At 59.3% G+C, this 19,379-nt stretch overlaps 3 protein-coding genes across 3 annotated transcripts; 2 read left to right on the top strand and 1 right to left on the bottom strand.

Annotated features, from left to right (window-relative positions):
- Positions 1-388: 388 nt before the first annotated feature.
- aoc4 (amino acid carrier 4) lies at positions 389-5,591 on the top strand (the record flags this gene model as incomplete). The annotated part of the gene is made up of 9 exons (XM_002953820.1): positions 389-454; positions 1,077-1,198; positions 1,424-1,588; positions 2,189-2,333; positions 2,731-2,798; positions 3,306-3,507; positions 4,039-4,134; positions 4,757-4,992; positions 5,516-5,591. Coding segments are annotated over 9 exons (1,176 nt in total), but the record flags the coding sequence as incomplete, so codon positions are not given.
- A 2,099-nt stretch (positions 5,592-7,690) lies between these two features.
- Positions 7,691-14,524, top strand: VOLCADRAFT_94646 (uncharacterized protein; the record flags this gene model as incomplete). Its single annotated transcript, XM_002953819.1, has 11 exons — positions 7,691-7,704; positions 8,420-8,577; positions 9,085-9,504; positions 9,767-9,835; positions 10,112-10,159; positions 10,409-10,494; positions 11,036-11,191; positions 11,381-11,569; positions 11,892-11,990; positions 12,401-12,496; positions 14,498-14,524. The coding sequence occupies 11 exons, from the start codon at positions 7,691-7,693 to the stop codon at positions 14,522-14,524; spliced, it is 1,362 nt and encodes a 453-aa protein (XP_002953865.1).
- A 991-nt stretch (positions 14,525-15,515) lies between these two features.
- VOLCADRAFT_64079 (uncharacterized protein) lies at positions 15,516-19,199 on the bottom strand (the record flags this gene model as incomplete). Its single annotated transcript, XM_002953756.1, has 8 exons — positions 15,516-15,656; positions 15,937-16,122; positions 16,226-16,337; positions 16,807-16,856; positions 17,212-17,325; positions 17,860-18,009; positions 18,318-18,389; positions 19,038-19,199. Coding segments are annotated over 8 exons (987 nt in total), but the record flags the coding sequence as incomplete, so codon positions are not given.
- Between the last annotated feature and the right edge of the window lie 180 nt (positions 19,200-19,379).

Raw genomic sequence — 19,379 nt, 5'->3', positions numbered from 1 at the left:
GGCTCCTAGCACTGGCTTGCCGGGGGCTCCCGGATATAGAGACTTAGTCCTCGCCGCCAAGTTCCTTGGCGCTTGGCTCAATTCGCTGGTGCTGTAGTATTTGGTTTGAATTTTCAACCTTGCTGGTTACGTAGCTCGTGCGCTTTGCTACGGAGCTGTCACGCTTTACCCGGAATTGCGGTTTCCCGACTCGGCGACCAAGTCCTCACCCCACCTTACGGAAGCGCCGCCAGCCCCTTGAACTTCACTTATCATGGCGGACCTCACAAACGACCCAACTGTGCCGCTGATTTCGCCGCAAAGCCCAAGGCGGAACGATGAGGGCGTCATGGGTTACGGCGGCCAAGGTCACCATCGGCCGCCTGGCGAGCCTGGTCACATCCGTACCCTTGGACTGTGGCCCCTCGTCACGCTCATCTTTTTCGAAGTTAGCGGTGGGCCTTTTGGAACTGAGGTAAGCGAATCGTACGGGCCTCGCGGCTCAAAGAAGCAACACGCCGGAACACGGCGGTGCCCCAAATATTACGCCTGGAACTCCCAGCAGCCACGCCAATTTACTGAGCTGCCAAAAAGATTAGTCGGAGGAATTACATTCCGGCATTTTGGCTAGGAACGGCGTTTTTTGCTCTCCACATATGCGTACAGATTGCGTGCTTGCCCCTTCCGTAACAGATTGCTCCCCACTGGCCGTTGTCAACTGTCGGTTTGAGGTTGGCAGTTGCCGGTTTGCACGCGTACGGCTCCTTCGCCACGCATTCCCACTCCAAGCTCCTCAGCCGGCCCGTACCCCTAGCGGCGGCAATTAATGACATCAGTAGCTCTACCCCTCTTCCCTGCGAAACCGACAACTCCCCCAACGATGCCTGCCTGACCCAAATCGACACGCTTCATTTCCCGGCATTCCCCTCTCCCACCCGTCTGCCACGATGCAGCCCACACGCCCTCTCTCGTCCTACTGTCCGTACGCGTGTTTAACAGTTCTCAAACAGTTTACGGGTTTACGTACTTGCTCGCGCCGCGTCCCGTGCAGCCTGACCTCTTACCCGGCCCAACCCTTCTCCACCCGCGCCGCTCAGGACGCCGTGTCGGCCGCCGGCCCCCTGCTGACCATACTGGGGTTCCTGGTGTTCCCCGTGCTGTGGAGCGTCCCGGAAGCACTCATCACCGCAGAGCTGGCCACCGCCTTCCCGGAAAACAGGTACGACAAGGATAGCTTGTACGGCCGGCGTGGCATTGTGGTGTTGTAGGCAGGAAAAGGGCCGACTTGGGCTTTGTTGGGAAAAAAATGGGTGATATGTTGTACTATAAGAGGAGTGTTGAGGGTTGATGTATAGCTCATTCTTTGCTTCATTTTTTCCTGCACCGTATTTTGGCTGCCAACTCCCCGCCCCAACGCCCCACCACCGCTCCACCGCCCATGCAGCGGCTACGTGGCCTGGGTGACCGCCGCCTTCGGTCCGTTTTGGGGCTTCCAAGAGGGTTTGTGGAGCTGGATGTCCGGGGTCACCGACAACTCCCTCTACCCGGTCATGTTGGCCGCCAACTTGGAGGTCTTCTTCCCGCAGCTGGCACATGGCTGGCCCAAATAGTGCGTGGTGGGGGCCGCGGGGCCTGGGGGGGTCTGGGTCTGTGTGGTGAGGCGGGGTGGGATGGGGGCACTGGGGAGGAGCGGTACCGAGGGGGACCTGGGCCCGTAGTTACGGGGGCATGGGCTGCCCTGATAGACTGATGGGCTCCCGAGGGCCCAGGCAGCTAGGGCTCTGGGGGCGGCCATGTTTCTCTACCTCTATCGCGACCCGAGACCTCTTGTTTTTCGCTGTAAACAAAACTAACATCCTTAACTGAGTTACCTTCTCCTTGCACTCCCTCGCTTTGCATGCATGACGTCATGATGACGTCATGATGATGTCATCACCCCCCTCCCGCGGGGCCAGGGTATCCACCGCTGGCTAAACCCCGGAGGTCTGGGGGCTTCTGAGTCTGTCTGTCTGTCTGTCTGGCTACACGCGTGGCTCCATCCTGTTCCCGATCCTTCTTTCCTTCGTTGCTGTGGTGCCGCTGCTCCTGTTCAACCCCCCCTCCGTCCTTTCCCCCCTCTTCCCCCCTCCCTCCTTCCTTGGCAGCAGCTTTACTCGCTCGTGGTTCGTCTTTCCCCCCCGTCCTTTTCTCCCTCCCTTTCCCTCAACAGTGTGTTCCTGGTGGGCATGTCCTTGCTGCTATCTGGTCTCAACTTCCGGGGCCTTACGGTGGTGGGCAACGCCGTCATTACCTCCACGCTAGCCATCCTGGTGCCCTTTGCGCTGCTGTGCGTGCTGTGCCTACCCCAGATCCAGGTAGGTCCGACTGGGGGGGGAAGGGAGGGTAGGAGGGAGGGAGGGAGGGGGCCACTGGCCCTTTTGGTACCGCAGCTGTCGTGCTGCTGGTGCTGCTGCTGCTTTGGGGGAACCGGGGGGTTAATACTCCACGTGCTGTGCTGCAATGTATTGACACGCGAGTTGGGGTGGGATGGGTAAAGGATAGAGTGCTAAGCGTGTATGTGTGCGTATGGGTCGTGTGTTAGGTGCATGTCATGGTGGAGTTTGCTGTGGTAGCGGGAGAGCCCCGAGGCCGGAGGTGAGGTGGAGTTTGTGTCACTGTCGCGCGAGCTCTGGTCCTTCCGGGTAGGCAACGCAGCGCCCTTGTTTTCCCAGGTGTGCGCCCCTGCCCTCCTCCCCGCACACGCCCCCGCAGCTATCGAACTACACCCGCGTGGACCTGGACAAGGTGGACTGGTCCACCTTCCTCAACGTCATGTTCTGGTGGGTTGGGACAGAGGCACCAGGGGAAGGGGAGAGGGGCCCCCCGGGGCCGGGGCATTTGTTTGGTGGGGGGGGAGTTGCGGTTGGGTTGGGCTTGATGGCACGCAGCTGCATGCGCGCGCGCGCGTGTGTGTATGTGAAGAGGGGGGGGCTGGTTTGGCGCGTTCACTGGGAATGGCGGTGGTTCGCGGTGGTGGGTCGCTTTTTTGGGGGGGGGTGTAGGTGAGGTTGAATGGTGGTGGTGGCAGTGGTGGATAGGGAATGTGCGGCTGTGGGTCTGTGTGGACCCTTCCCCCTTTTCCGTGACGTGGATGTGCGGGGTAGTCGTGTGCTGTAGAGCACCGCACCTCACCTTGCACAGCCTTCGCCGCTGGGTTCCCCGCCGCCTCTCCCTCCTTGACCTCCGCTCCGCTTCGTAACGTGAGCAGCGCCGCTTTGATGACCTCTTTTTCCCGCCCCTCCCTCCCCTCCATCCCTCCCTCCCCTCCCTACGTGGCGCCCGCTCAGGAACCTGAACTACTGGGACTCCGTGTCCACTCTGGCCGGTGAGGTCCGCGACCCCGGCCGCACCTTCCCCCGGGCCCTGCTGCTGGCGGTGGTGCTGGTTGTGGCCATGTACCTGCTGCCCACCATGGCGGCGCTGGGGGTGCCCTTGCTGGCGGATGGGGGCGGCTGGAAGCTGGGGTACTACGGACCCGTGGCCAAGCAGGTGCGGCGGGTGATGCAGGGGGGGCGGAGGAGGCTGGGGGCAGTGGAGGCAGGGGGGCGGAGGAGGCTGTGGGGCAGTGGAGGCAGGGGGGCGGAGGAGGCTGTGGGGAATGGAGGCAGGGGGGCGGAGGAGGCTGGAGGCAGTGGAGGCAGGGGGGCGGAGGAGGCTGGAGGCAGTGGAGGCAGGGGGGGAAGTTTTTTCTCTGGGAGTGGATGACTGTGTGTGTGCTGTATGTTGGTGTGTGTGTATGTATAGCAGTAGGCTGCTGTTATGCCGTTCTGGGTCTGGGTCTGGGTCTGGGGATATCTACCGTGATTATCATCATTATCATCATCACCATTATCGTCGTGGGCTCCCCCTCCTCTTCCTCTCTGTTTGGACATCAGCATTACTGCAGGTGGTCGTGTTGGTGCCCCTTGCCTTGCCCTGTGTTCCTGGCCCCTCCTCCTGGCTCTTCTACTCCTCCTCCTCCTTACCCTCCTGCCGCTGCCTCCACACACACACACACACACATACACACACACTCTCTAGGTGGGCGGTCCCTGGCTTGCCGCCTGGATTATAGTGGCGGCTGCCTGCAGCCAGGTGGGGCAGTACCAGGCGGAGATGGCGTCGGACTCCTATCAGGTGAGGGAGTGGGGGTGGCGGGGAGAGTGGGGCAGGGAGGGAAGGGTTTGATTTTTTTGGTTATCATCAACAAAAAATTTGCAAAATTGCTTAAAAATATGGGACCTGCTCACAAAAAGTTTGTCACAAAGTGACAAAATAAGAACCACCGCTAATTAGCGGAGAGAAAGCTGCTATGTGGCACGATATCTGGCCAAGATTAAATGACTCTATCAAAATTTCTGGAGGAGCGGGTGGGGTTGGGGGTGGGCGGGGACGAGGGGGGCTAGGCACCGTCAAGGCGGCGCGGTAAAGGCCGTAGGAAAGGCAAGGCTGCATACGAAAAGCGGAAAAGACGGAAAACGAAGACAGAGGCCTAGGTCGAGGGGACCTTTAGAGGGCGGCAGGGAGGGCGGCTAGGAGAGGGACTGGGGGCAATGGCAAGCGGGCGGCGAAGGGCTGGAGAGGGAGGAGTGGTGGTGGAGTGGTAAAGAGGGCAGCTCGGCATGTTTTTATGTGTATGTGTGTTTGTGTGTTTGTGTGTGACTGACGCAATCGGTGGGTCGGGAGCTACAAGGTGTGGTTTGGCGGAGGTGTGCGGTCTGGACTGCAGCTTCCCTCCCTCCCGCCCGCCCTCTGAAAGGTTCAAGGAATGGCGGAACGTGGTTTCCTGCCGCGGGCGCTGGGCCGCCGATCACGGTACGGCACGCCCGTGTACGGCATCGTGCTGAGCTCGCTGGGCGTCTTGTGCCTGGCCTGGAAGACATTTACCGAGATCGTGACGATGCTGAACGCCATTTACTGCCTCGCGGAGCTGCTGGAGTTTGCGGCGTTCGTCTGGCTGCGAATCAAGCGACCCGACCTGCCGCGGCCATACAGGTGAGCTGGATAGCTGGGCAGAGCCAGGCGGTTGATGGGCGCGCGTGGCGTGCAGAGAACTTGGATTGCTTCTTATCCCTTATTACCTTTTTTCCGCAGTTTCTCCTGTGTCTATAAGCCTGTGTATGCACTTGCATGAATATGTATGCGTATGTATGTATGTATGTATGTATGTATGTATGTATGTATGTATGTATGTGTGTTTTTACGTATCCTGCCTCCTCCCCCTTGCAGCTCCCCCCTGCTAGCCAGACCTCCAACACCCTCAAGCCCGGCCACCCTCGTAACATGTTGGTCTCACACTCACTAGTGCCGTCATCAGCACTCCCTCCTCGCGCACCCACACACCCACCTCCCCTCTCTCCCCACCTCCCTCTCCCCCCACCTCCCCCTCTCCTCACACCCCTCTCTCCTCACACCCCTCTCTCCCCACACCCCTCTCTCCCCACGCCCCTCTCTCCCCACGCCCCTCTCTCCCCACACCCCTCTCTCCCCAACCCCCTCTCTCCCCAACCCCCCTCAGGGTCCCGCTGCCCACCTGGGGCCTGGTGGTGATGCTGCTGCCCGCCTCCGCCCTGCTGGTTGTGGTGCTGGCCATGCCCTTCATCAACCGGGACTGGACCACCGTGGGCTGGATCCTGGGGGCCATAGGACTGGGCTTTGTGATGCATCCGGGGCTGCAGGTGGACCGCCTGGGGGGGGTCGAGTCGCGAGTGGGGGGTGTAGTGGGTGGGAGGTAACGGGCGCTTGTTGCGGCGCATAGCTTGGTGTAAGTTGGTGTTAGATCTGAAGGAATGGGTTCCGGGGGCCGGGGGCGGGGGCGGGGGCGGGGGAAGCAGGACAGCAGCGTATTAGCGCGGCATTCCAACCACTCTGTGGAACGGCTGCCCTCGCATATGATTGCCTCGACCGTGGAGTGGACGGTCGCGTGCGTTGCCTATATTATATATGGCGATGGAGTGCTACGCTCCCGGCGATCTCTCCCCCTCGTGTGTGTGTGGCAATGCCCCCCCCCCACTAGCTCGCCCCCCTCATGGCCTCCTCTCCCCCTCCCCCAATCCCTGTGCTCGCCCGTCTCCCGTCGTACACACCTACAGTATTCCAAGAAGCGCGGCTGGCTATCATTCGAGGAGATGCACTTCAACTGTGCAAACGTGTACGAGAAGCACCCAGATGCCGTACAGCACTCGTACGGCAATGGTACAGGCAGCTGTTGCGCGGATGACATCATGTCGGCGGTGGTGGCGTCGCCTGCCGGTGCGACGGAGGTCAACGGTCATGACGTGGCGGCGGCGGTGGTTGTCCTCAACGGAAACAACTACCAACACCACTACGGCAACGGCAGCGGGATTGCCACTGCTGGCGAGGATGCGGCGCCTTTGTTGCTGCATGCGCAGCAGGGCAGTATTAGCTAGGACGGGGACTGACGAGCACCTTCATATGGCCACAATATACACATACACGCACACACAAACACATCTTACACGCTAATCACCCGTCTAGAGAAATGGGCCACCTGTATTATTGTGGACGGCATCTGCACTGCCACTGTCCGTATATGCGTTGTGTGCCCCACATGTGTGGCAGCATGTGCAGCATGTGTCTGTCCCGGGGGGGAGGGGAAAGGAGGGGGGGACACGGCGTTGCAAGCGGGATGAGGGTCGAGGAGGTCCTTCGTGTGTGCGAACATGCGGTCCCCGGGTGGGGTGGGGTCCGCCTCGGGTGGGGGGCTGTATCCGTGGGGCGCTTATCCACCGCTTACTGGTGCGGCACGGCGCCGTTCTTTTACCAGCGGCGGCGGCACACGTCGCCGTCAGCAGCAGTAGCACAGCGGTAGGTGGCTTTGTCCTGTAGTAGGACTCTGCCGTAGGACCTACTGCGTGCCCCGGCCGCGGATAGCAGGACAGTCATGGTCGGGCTGCTGGCGGGATATGGCTCCCCCTACACACGGGCGGGGGTGCCACCTGCCCATCTGGGTCACCACCACCTGTGTCACCACCACATACACACCCTCCGCAACCGAGGAAAAAAGCGAGGAGCAATGGTATGGGGGATGGGATAGGTGTGCTGAATGAGCTGTGAGCTGTGCAGTGGGGACTGAGGGCGATGTGGTTGGTCGCCTGAGCGGTTGGGTGGGTGGATGGCGGAGTCGCAACGTGTTTTGCGTGGCTCTGGGATGCCGTGCATAAGTGTGAGTGTGGCGCGCATTTGTGTCAAGCTGCCTGCTGTCTGGCCCGTGTCAAATTGCGAATGGTCGTCGAGAGCTGGGGAGGAGGGGCAGGATAGCCCCGAGATGCGCTACCTGTCTGGCAAGCTGGCAGCGACGCGCTGACTGCCACTAAGGGCTGGTGTGGGGCAAGTGTACACCTTCCGTTGGCTGGCAGATCTGTCAGTTGGTAAGAAGGGGGATTAGGTTGGCGCGCTGCAAGGGAAAGGCGCGTGCGGAAGGGGGGGCATTCCGTTGTGTTTCATAACCGATTTGGTGGTGGTGGTGGTGATGGTCTAACTTCCACCCAAATCTTTTTTGTCTTGCCATGTCCTCAGAGCAATGTTGCAGCTGATGAAAGAGAAAGGATTCCTTTCTTCCTTGGTCACTGAAATAGAGGGAGAGGATCTCAGAAATTTGCTTTCAAGGGCCGAGCTCCGGGCGATTCAATGTAGCGCTGGTCTTTTAGATTCACGTGGGAGGCGGGGAAATATGAAATGCTGCAGGTAGTGGTTGAATTCGTTTGTGTTTGCATCGGGTGTGTGTGCCTGTCTGTGTCTGTTTTCTGGAAGCACATCTTTATCCATGATGTGTACTCTTAAGGAAAAATAAATCGGGAAATGAATTTATTCCCTGCTGTGCCGTATTCGACAGCTCCACGATAAGGGTGCTTCCTTTCGTGCATTTCCTGCGTCTTTTCTCTGCATTTTCGAGATCGATGCGGCTAGTTCAGCGCCCTGGCGATGCGAGCTGCGCTGGCGCAAGTTGAATAGATGACTAAAGTTTGCTAAGGACCTACTGCTATTCCGCCCTGATTTACTGCATGGCCTCATTTCCGCGACTTCAAATTAATGCCTGCTCCAGATGATTTTATGTGTGTGTCCATGATCGAGAGTTCGGCACCCTTGCTTCGCGTAACCCGGACAGGTGGCAGTTTGGACGAGCCCATATGGTGTCATCCCAACAGTTGAGGAGGAGTTTGTGCCAGTATAAGATAACTGGTTAGCTGGAATGCTCGCAGACTCCATGTATGATGCATCAGGGCGGCCTTTTTTGTATCCGACTCCAGCCGCAGCTTAGACGACTTTTTTTTACGTTCTTGCTGTATTTGAGCATAAGAAGCTTAGCTGCACAAGCAAACCTTACATGTAAACCTGCATCCCGGCAACGTGCACAGAGCGTTGCCTTGAACAATACCTTGCTTGTGACTGCCATTGACAGCTTGCTGTGGGACTTCTTCGGACCGTCCTGGGTGTCATCAGTACAATCTGCTTCAATAAGTTACTGGTTGATCGCAGCCATTGGTGAGGATGCCGCAGCTGCGGTGGAAGCCGCTGGCTACGGCGATCGTTGCATTCTGTTTCCGAAACCTGCAAATGGTAAGTTGGCATCAAAGCCAACCACCTCACCACAGCGCCGTCATCAATATATGTTATGGGAAGTTAGGGACTTCGCCCCCGGGGAAAGCCCTAGACAGGGCAACCCGGGGAAACCAGGCAACCTGGGAAGTCGCTTCCCGACCCAAATCCCTAGACCCTCATCTGGCTCACTCTTTGCACCCTCGCATTTCGCCACCCACTCTGCGGCCGCATGCGGGCGGGCTGGGGGGGGGAGTGTCCCTCCCCGTCCCCCCGGTTACCTTTTTCTCCTACCCTACCTATCCTAAACAACAACAGCAGGAGCAGCAGTCGACCTACCGCTATTCTATTTTCTGGGGCCGTTCTTCCGCCCACGATGGGGGATTTCTCACGACGGGAGAACACACCGGCCGCTCTTGATCCCCTATAGGTGCCGCATCCTGTCCTGTCGCCTCCTGTCCTCTAGCACCCCACATGCACCCGTACGGCTCCTCGGCCCCGCCAAAACCCTTCCCGCCCAACGCAAAGAGTCCTCCGAGACCGCAATTCCCGGGCGGGGGAAGCGCCACCGCCACCACCACCGCGGTGCTGCCACCTCCGCCACCTCCACCACCGGCACCAGCACCAGCAGGTCTGACCACTCCGCCTACCGCTGGCTCAGCGCGGCGTGGAAGGGCGCCACCTGGGGCAAGGTGGCGGCCGTCACCGCCCTCGTGGATCTGGGTTTCGATGTCGTACACTCAGACGTAGACGTCTCGTGGTTTCGGGACCCCTTGCCCCTGTTTCTCAGCCTGGGGGAAACACGGGGCCCGACCCCCGCCGCCGCCGGGGCCCCCGGTCCCACCGCCGTGTTCTCCACCGACCTCCTCACCACCACCAACAAGGCCACAGACGGGGCGGACTCCGGCTTGGAGCGGTCCTGCATCCCCAGCTACAGCTTAAACACCGGTGAGGGGCTGTAGCTGTCAGGCCGTCAGCCGTCATCGTATCTGGGTATGGGGGACCGCCAGCTCCGAGCCCATGGAGACGTACCCGCCTCGCCACCCCCCAACCCGCTTTTGGAAGCGGTTGCGGTTCGTTGACTCTTTGGCATCACGTACCCAAGGTGTAACACACATACACACACACGTGTGCATATTTTAAGCAATGCTCACCCCCCCTCAACGCCCACTTCTCCCCCCGCAACTTCCCCCCCCCCCGGCCCCAAAAGGGGTTTACTGGGTGAGGGGCTCCGAGACCGGGTCGCGACTGATGAACGGGTGGATGGCCGTGAAGGCGGGTAAGGCAACCCATTAGGGCCGTACGGATAAATCTGTACGACCATGAATCTGTACGAACCAGCAGTTACTATATATTTTTTATCGAGTCTATGTCTGTTCTATACTAGCGCAGTGTTTTTGTGTTGGGGGTATGTATGTATGTATGTATGTGTGTATATTCATATGCACACCTGCATGTGCCAAGGGACTCGTTCCTCCCACCCGCCCCCCCCCGGCCCCCCGATTCCCACCGCGCATATCTCTCCCCCCCCCCGCCTCACCGCCTCCCCCCCCAGCCGGTTACACGGGTGACGACCAGCAGGGTCTCAATCTGCTCGTACGAGGTACGGAATTGCCTCTAGCCCACATAGCACTACCCCGCGGGTACGACCGACACGCCGCCGTCGCCGCTGCTGCTGCCGCTGCTGCCGCTGATCAGCAAAACCGACAAAGGGGCTTGGCTGAGGCTCCCCGGAGTAGAGCCGCCACAGCTGCTGGCTCAGATCCGCGGATGCTGGGGGCGCCCCGGGCCCTGCACGGGCCGCAGCTCCACCACTTGTACTTGGCGGCGGGGGCTCCTGGACTCCCTGGAGGGGATGTGGAGGGGGTGGTGGTGGGCTGCCTGCCCGTGTCGTCGTTCTCACACACGTACGCCTTCGCCACGACGGAGTTGCACAAGGTGGGCTTGTGAGGACGGGACATGGGGATTGGGAGTTTCTCGGGGGGAAAGGGAATGGGGGAGGGGACTGGACACTCTCGTCCAGTCGGGAAGTCGGTACGTCAATCCACTTCAATTCAGATGGGTTGATGTGCGGGGTGGGGGTGGGGAGAAGGGCAATGCAGGAGGCTAAAGTGCACCGTCTCCCCCACCTCCCCTCTTCCATTTGCATATTCCTCTGGAGTTTCCGTCCATCGCGGGTGTCGCTGCTGCGATCGTCGGTTGTTCGTTTCCCCTCCCCCTGCGCCCCGGTGAGCTGACACGAGGTGTTTGCCTCCCCCCTGCTTTGACCCCCGCACGCGCTCTCATCCCCCAGCTCCCCGCCTCCACCATCGCCACGGCCCAGCCATTTCCCCCCCCCCCCTCGCCCTCCGTTCCCCCGTCCCGCGCACTGCCAGCCTTTGCTCCGAAACCCACATCGCATCTCCCCCGACCCCAACCCCCGGAGAAGTACCACTACTCCGCTACATGCTCCCCGTCGTTCCGGTGGTGTACGTCCCAGGTACGGCAACATCCGCTGTACGAGGTGCACTGGGTTTGGGCCGGTAAGAGTCTGGAGAGCAAGCGGCAGTGCATGCGGGACGCCCGAGTGTACGACGACCCGCCGGAGTACTACCGCCCGAGCCGCATCATGACATTTGAACTGGAACATGTGGAGGTGTGTGTGTATGTATGTGTGTGTATGTGTGGGTGTACGTGTGTGTAGGGGGATGGAATGGGGGTATCGGGAACGTGATGGGGGGTTGGGGGGTTGGAAATGGCGTTAGACTCGGGGGAGCTGTACACACGTCTTGATATGTCTTAATTAGGCTCCCTCATACCCCTCCCTCACCTCCCGCACCCCCAGCTGCCCCCCGGCTACAACACCTGGCCCGCCAGCCGTACGGCAGACATGGTCACCTTCTCTCTGGCCGCCCTGTCCGCCCAGCTGCAGCAAGCCTACTGGGCCCTGGCCCTGGCTGCCGCGCTCAACAGGACACTGGTGCTGCCCAAGGCGAGTGAAGAAAGGCGGTGGTTCGGGTGTAGGGGTGGGTGGGTGGGTGTGTATGTATGGATATTATGTCTGTCTGTATGTATGTATGTTTGTATGGGGGGAAGAGGAAATGTGGGGTGCGGATGATGGTACCTCTGCAACGTTTGGCTGTCTCTGGCTGCCCTCCCCTTCCCCTTTTCCCCTTTTGGGTATCCAGCCCTTCCTTCTTTCCTCCTGACTTCTCAACAGACTAGGATCCGACAACGGCTCTCCCGTACGTGCAACTGTTGCCGTACACTGCCCGGGTGGCATGCAAAGAGATGTATGATGGCCATCTGTTGACGCACAATCGTCTGGTGTATGTTGCTACTGCTACTGCTCGCAGTTTCGATGCTACTGCGCCAAAACCTGGTTTGCTACGTCTGCCTGCCGCATCACCAGCGAGCGGGACACCGTATTCCCCTTCACGTGCCCGCTGAGTCATGTGGGTGCTGGGAACCGGGGTGGGGGAGTTGGGGCTGTGCGTATGTATGTATGCATATATGCATGTTTGTATGTATGTGTTATGTGTTGTGTTATGTGTTATGTATGTGTGTGTGGGGGGGTCAGGAGTGGAAGGGGGGCGGACGGCTCATGGGGTGCTGGGTGCTGGATGGGCTGGCGGCGGGGAAGGGGGGGCAGTGAGCGGGTAATTAGGGGTATTTATACGACGGCAATGAGGCGGCTATCCCATTGTGCGTTGTGTTTCGCCTCCCCTTCTAGCCTCCCCCACCTTCTTCCCACCGCTACCGCCATCACCACCCATGCTGCCACCTCCCACTGCTGCTCTCCCCCTTTCCCTTCCCCTCCCTCCCCTCCCTGCCCGCACATACATACACACATACACACACTCAGGTGTTTCGGGCCCGGCTGCTGTCGGGGGGGGATCTCCGAGTGGCGGACCCCCTCCTAGGGGACATAAGGCCCGGCGGGGGGTGGCGAGTGGCGGAGGTGCGGGAGTACAGCTTCCTCAGCAACCCGCGGACCGACCCGGACCTCAGAGTGGGGCCGGGGGGGGGCCGGGGGGGGCCGGGGGGATAAATTGGGAGCAGGGAAGTGGTATTGGCGGGGACGGGGGGATTGGAGCTTTGGGGTGTGTGTAGGGTCCAAAGGGGTGAGTTGTATCGTCTTAGGGCAACGCGTCTTGGAGGGCGTGTAAGAAGACCTGTGTGTGTGCGCGCGCGCGTGCGTGCGTGTGTGTGCGTGTGCGTGTGCGTCTGTGTGTGCGTCTGTGTGTATGTGTCAATGTTCCGTTTCCCCTGAGTTTCTTACGCATGCTCTGCCCAACCCCCCACCCTCTTCCCCAGTCTGCCACACCGACAGTCCTCCGAATTGGAGCCGCTGGTAATGGCGGTGGCGGCAGCGCTGACGGAGCCGGTAGCGGCAGTAGCAGCAGCGGGAGCAGCAGTAGTGGCGGCAGCGCCGGCCCGACGGAGATACTACTAAGCGGCGCCCGTACGGATCGAGAGCTGCAGAGTCTGCTGCTAGCGCCGCCGTACGATGCCGTACGTGTCCTGCACGTGCCCCGGCCCGCGACAGTAATGTCCGGCTTCGCCGATGCTGCCATGTGGCAGCAGTACGACACAGCCGTACAACGGGTAACGGCAACTTGGTGTTGCTGGTCGTCCCGCGATGTGAAGGAGCGAGGTGGATCCCGGTGGGAGCAGCTACAGCCGCTACCACCTTCACGGCGGCAGCAGCAGCAGCAACAATAACAACAGCAGTAGCAGTAGGGGGGTATGTTGTTGTTGATGTTGTTACAGCGGCGGGTAGCTACCAGGCTTCTATGTCTGAAAGCAAAGAAGCCGAAGAGCCAAAGGGCACATCGCCTGATGCTGCATGAAACACAAACCAGGTTAGGGCAGTCTCTGCTTCTTTGAAGCCAAAAGGGGCTCTCGGCCCTGGTCCAGCCAGCAGTCACCCCGCTGTATTCCGCGCGAGAGTCTGTACGCCATTGGGCTGCAAGCGGAGGAACGGTGTCGTGTTTGGACTATACGCTCATTATTATGGATGGATAGCTGTGAGGGGTGTGGCGGCAGCCGGTGTTGGAGTGATGTATGAACCTGGTGTATAGACTTGCAGCTACGGTGCCAATGCAAAAATCCATGGACGGTGCATTGCGCGCCGCCTCCATCTCAATTGGAATGGCTGAGCATCCATAGCCTCCTGGTAGTGCACGAACCCAGTTCCCCATCGCCAGTCGAACTGGGGAATAGGACATGTATGAGATGTGCGTGAGACGGAGCAGAAGGCAAGGAGGGAAGTGCTGCTGGCGCAGTTGGCATGGATGGGCTTCTGGAGTTGCGGAGTGTGGCGATGAGGTGAGCCATAAACAGCTCTTCTAAGGAAGTCCAAAGAAAGAGCGAGGAAACCGCTGCGGCCGCACCGCAACCAAAGCAGCATGAGCAGAAGCAGCGTGTTCCGCAGCGTACACACACACACCGGCCCCCCTATGGCTAAGTCAGTGGTGGGGAGGGCGCTGCGAGGGTAGCCACGTCTGGCAGATAGGGGCAGGGAAGCGCAGGAACATGGCACTGGAGAAGTAGTCGTCCAATCTAGCGAAATGGCAGGAACTGTGACTAAGTGTGTGTGCGTATGTATGTATGTCGCAAACGAGTTCTATCAGTTACTTGTCCCTAACGAGCCGGGCCTGAACAGGTACGGCGCTGGAGACAGAAGCAAGCGAGCAGCGGCATGTAAACTGCGGCGGGAAATGACCTTTGCGCGTGTGTTGGTGTGAATTTAGGGCCTTTTGGTATTCGTACATACATACATACATGAATACTTACTGACAGAGACAGAAGCTAGGGTGCCTGTTTTGTGTTGTGTTCTGTCGTCCTCGTTCCGTCTGTCGGTTGCATTCTGTTTATGGAAGTGACCCCCCCTTTTAAGGAGCGTCGTGTGTATGGTGGTGGTACAACACACGTCATAACCCGACACACACACGCACAGAGTGGGGATCCGCGTGTCGAAGGATGATATGCCCCCTACCCCCCCGGGGCGACATACTGCCCATCATCTGCATGGCGTCGTTGGTGATATCGGCGGCTGGTCGCCGACCTTTCATGAGCAGTTGGGGAGGTGGTGGGGGCGCCCGCAGGACGGTATGTATGTACGTGTACGGCCACCCGCCTCCAAGTAGCCACGTGCTGCTTCGCGGCCCTCCGCCCGCCGTCACCAATGCAAGGACCTCCTCACCAGATCCGCACCCGCACCTACCCGCATCAATACCAATATACCGTCCATGGGCCCCCCGGCTTTTACGGACACACACCCGCACTTGTGTGCGGAACTTGTAATTAACTTGTAACCTAGGAGCACCAAAACGCACGAAAAGCCACACACATACACACACATGCACACACATGCACACACATACACACACGCACACACACACATGCACACACAGACACGAGCGAGCGCTTAAGACCCGAGTAAGGTCATAAGAGAAGCAGGAACGACGAAATCGGTATGTCGAAAACAGCAACACGTACATGCATACAGACAGACAAATGTACATACATGCTTGTCCACATCAATCTCTTGTACAGTGTTCAAGTGAAGAACCCCCTAAAACACAACCCGCGATGGTTCGGTTCGTACATGCCCTGTGCCGACATTTGTTCAATTCACGTACAGACCCCCCTCAAACACACACACGCGCACACACACACATAACTTGCACAACCCGGATCCACATACATACACAGACGCACAAGGGAAACACACTGTCCGGCCCCTTTCCCCCTGCCTTCCCAAGATACTCCTAAAGCCCAGCATCAGCATCACCATATCCCAGTACCAATCCCATTTTCGCACACGGACCGCATGACTCTTCTTCTCCCCCTCTTCCGCAACCAGGACAACCAAAAATCCAAACCCAGACCCAACCTCACCCTCACCAGCACCCCCGCGTCCCTATCCCCACCACATGCACTCCCCTCAAACCCCTCAAAACCCCCCCCCGCACTCAATGCCTCCACAATTTGAGCACTCGGTCCTTCCCCCCCGAAGCCACGGAACCCCCGTCCGGACTCCAATCCACTGTGAACACCTCGTCCGAGTGGCCCGGCAGGTCAACCTTGAGCTTGCGAGTGCGGAGGTCCCAAACCTGAGAGGCGGCCGGCGGCGGGGCGGGGCGGGGCGGGGAGTTAGTTTGAGGGGCGGAGGGGGGTGTCGAGGTGGTGCAGTGCAAGGTGGCTCAAGGGCGTCACATGAGCGATCCCTGTCCGCTTCCTAGGCTTCTGTTCCCATACCTCGCTAAGCAACCACCACCCGCCGCCACGGCGATGTGTTTTCCCCGCCTACCTTCCCCTTCCTCCCCGCGTCTTTCCCCCGCCTCCCCCCCCCTTCACTACCTTCCCCCCGCCGCCCCCCTTTCATCTCCGTACCTTGAGCGTGCTGTCCTTACTCCCACTCACAAACATGCGGCTGTCCGCCGACCACGCCACCTGGTACACAGGACCCACGTGGCCCCTGAAGGTGGCCAGGAAGCCGCCCCGGGCGCCGTCCCACAACTTGACGGACTTGTCGAAGGAAGCGGACAAAATGTAGCGGCCGTCCGGAGAGAACACCACCTGGGGTTGGGAGGGGGGAAAGGGGGGGAGGGTAAGGGTAGAGGACCCATCAGGATATACATACATACATACATTCGCAACCCATCAGCCCTTTTGCTCTCACCTGGTTGATCAGTTGCACGTGCCCCGTCATTCGGGCGATTGGGGTTTTGCTTGTAGAGGGTTCGTACAAACACAACGTGAAGTCGTCACTGCCAGACACCAACCTCTCGGGTCTGCGGGGGGTGAGTGAGGGTGGGGGAATTGAAGGCAAACACAGCACCTGTGCGAAATGGCCGTGCGTACGACCATACAAACCGTATGTTGTAAAACGGATTGCAAGGGCGGTCGTACATGCAAATAAAGGGGGAAAGAAATGATCGCGGCTGAGGGAAAATGCGTGGTTTGCCTGTAAGTAAATATGTATGTATGTATGTATGTATGTATGTATGTTGTATGTGGATAACTACACAGTCACCGGCTGGCAGACGAAAAGCCGAGTGGGTTTGTAATCCCGGCAGGCTGATGGTGACCTAACTGTGTTGGACATACAAACATACGAACAAACACCCAGCCGCACTCCTACCCAACAAACACACTCTGACACCACCACCAGGGCTGCACCCTTCCCTCCTCGCACATGCGCACAGAGAGAAACACATACATACACACGCACGCGCGCACGTATGCCCGCCCGCAACGCACTTTCCAGCTGTCGCCTCGGCATACCGCTCCGCCGCCTTCTGTTTCGCGGCCTGGGTGCGGGGGTGAGGGGGAAGCGGTGGGGGTAGGGCGGGGTGTTTGCGTGCGTGAGGGTAATCTGTGTGTCAGTATGTGTGTCAGTATGTGTGTATGTATGTGTGTATGTATGTGTATATGGGGGAGGCTCAGTAATCGCCTACCAGCGGGTCCCCACTTAACGGCGATCAACTAAATAACCGTCGTGCCGTGTATGCGTGTGTGTATTTAAAGGGGCGGCAAAGACAGCAGAGGCCCAGAAGGCCATCAAGGGTGACCCATTACAGTGTCGTTTACATATAAACACCAAGACAAAGAACGACCGTGGTGGAGGGAGCTCCACCCGAAAACCCCTCGACCCCCCCGGCCCACCTCCGGCTCCCCGGGTGCCTTCCCCGTGTGGTCGAACGCCCCCGTCCGCAACACGTACTCTGAGGACAGCGCCAGAGTGTTGACCCAGTGCCCGTGACCCTTGAACACGCGCACCTGACACACACATAGATACATACATACATACAAACATACAAACTGAGTGGAGGCAATGAAGGAAATGGGAGGTGCGGGGGATATGGGAGAAGGCCGGGTTTGGTGGGGGGGTGAATGTGCGTGTGTATATGTGTATGTGGTTATGTGTGTCCCCCCTCGGCGGGGAGGGGGGGCGGGGGAGAGGGGGAGTTGAAGCGGCCAGGTGGAGGTCTTAGTTGGGTATTGATTCCGTTTGGTTCGGACCTGGTGGGCAGGGCAGGAGGAGATGTGGAGGTGCGGGGGGGCGGACTAGGCGGAGAGAGAGCCAATCGTGTCGCATCGTACCGGTACCATGTATAACCCCCGAGCGGGCGTCTCCACGCGCCCCTCCACCTCCTCCCCAACCCAGACCTCTCCCTGTCTCTCTACCTTCCCCCCCTTCTTAATCGCCCCACAATGCGCAGTTCACATATGCATACATACATGCATACATACATGCATACATACATACATGCATACATACATACATACATACCCCCACGCGCCCCTACCTACCAGCTTCCCGTCCGTGTCGTCCCATGCACTGATGGTGCAGTCGCGCGATGCTGAATAGATGAGCCCCTCCCCGCCCCACTTGACGGCCGTCACCATCTGCGTGTGGTTCGACATGCTCAAAACACACCGCCGCGTGAGGGCGTCCCACACCTGATGATGACGTCATGCAGAATTCAGGGGGGCACGAGGGGGATAGGGGGGTTTTGACGGGGCGTGGCGTGGCGCGGGGTCCGGGAAGCAGGTGACGGCCCCCTTTGTGTGTGTCTGTGTGTGTGTGTCTCTGATGTGTGTTTTAAGGGGGGAGAAGGCATCCGGGGAGTCCCCGGAGGAGTGCGGGTGACCGAGGGCCTGACCAAAGGTGCCCTGCCCTAACCCCCCCCATACCCCCTGAGCCAGGTTAGTCAGGGGGAAGGGGAGGGAGAGGGGGAGATACATACGTACATACAGGTCCCCCGCACCTTGATGGTGTTGTCCTTGCTGCCGCTCACAAACCGCTGGCTGGGAAGGGCCTTATGAGCTGGTTGCCAGGCCTGGGGGAAGGAGTGTGTGTGTGTGTATGGTGGAGGAAGGTGGGGGTGAGGGGGGAAGGGTGTGGGGGGGGAGAGAAGTGAGAAATGGGGCGGGCAAGGCGTAGAATGGTGTGGTGGGGAAGGGGGTCGGAAGACATGTACGAAGCTCGTACAGAAGGGCTTGAGGGGATTGGTGTTACGAACAAGCCAATAGTGCCGGGAATCAAATCCTGGATAATCGGCACAACAAAAACACTCAAAATTTGGATGACAGTAATGTTGGCTAATCCTGGTCTCTATAAGATGATTAATTCTTAACGAACAACTAGAACAGACTGCCCTGAAAACTACAGCCACAACATCACCAGCTGCTACAGCTGCTGCTACAAATTAGCTTTCAAGGGGAAAGAAAAGAAACAGGATACGGCAAGTGTGCGGAAGAGGGCCGGCGCTTCCGTACCACAGAGCAGGAGGGGGATGTCGGAGGAGGCGAACGACAAGAGGCGCAAGCCTGAAGCGTACGTGAGGTGTACGACACCTCTAGATTTTGAGCCCTCAGCTCCTCACTCCGACCCGACCTCCCCCTCCCCTCCCCCCCCTCCCCGTGGGGTTCGTCTTTCCCCCCCTCCCCTCCCCCCTCCCTTACCCCCCCCCCCAAGATTGCTTTACCAGCGATGTGATCCACTTTCCATGCCCGCTGCAGGTCCCCAGCAACTTCCCCCCGGCGGGCTCCCACAGGTGTACGACACCGTTCATGTCCCCGCTCGCCACGTAGGCCGCATCCGGGGACCAGGCCACCACCAACACCCAGTTCCGGTGACCCTGGGGGGTTCAGAGGGAGGTGTGTGTGGGGGGGGGGGAGAGAGGAGGTGGGGGGGCCATGGAGTACTTAAGATTTGAGTGGGCCGATGAGGTCAGCAACTCGCGAGGGGGATACATACACAGTAGGGTGACCGAAGGCGAGTGAGTGCATGTATGTATATATGTATGTATGAAATCACTCATTCAGCT

This window comes from Volvox carteri, assembly GCF_000143455.1.
Source record: "Volvox carteri f. nagariensis unplaced genomic scaffold VOLCAscaffold_38, whole genome shotgun sequence".
In the NCBI taxonomy this organism is placed as follows: domain Eukaryota; kingdom Viridiplantae; phylum Chlorophyta; class Chlorophyceae; order Chlamydomonadales; family Volvocaceae; genus Volvox; species Volvox carteri.
Note: the sequence above shows the minus strand (reverse complement) of the source record. Positions and strands in the feature narration are given on the sequence as shown.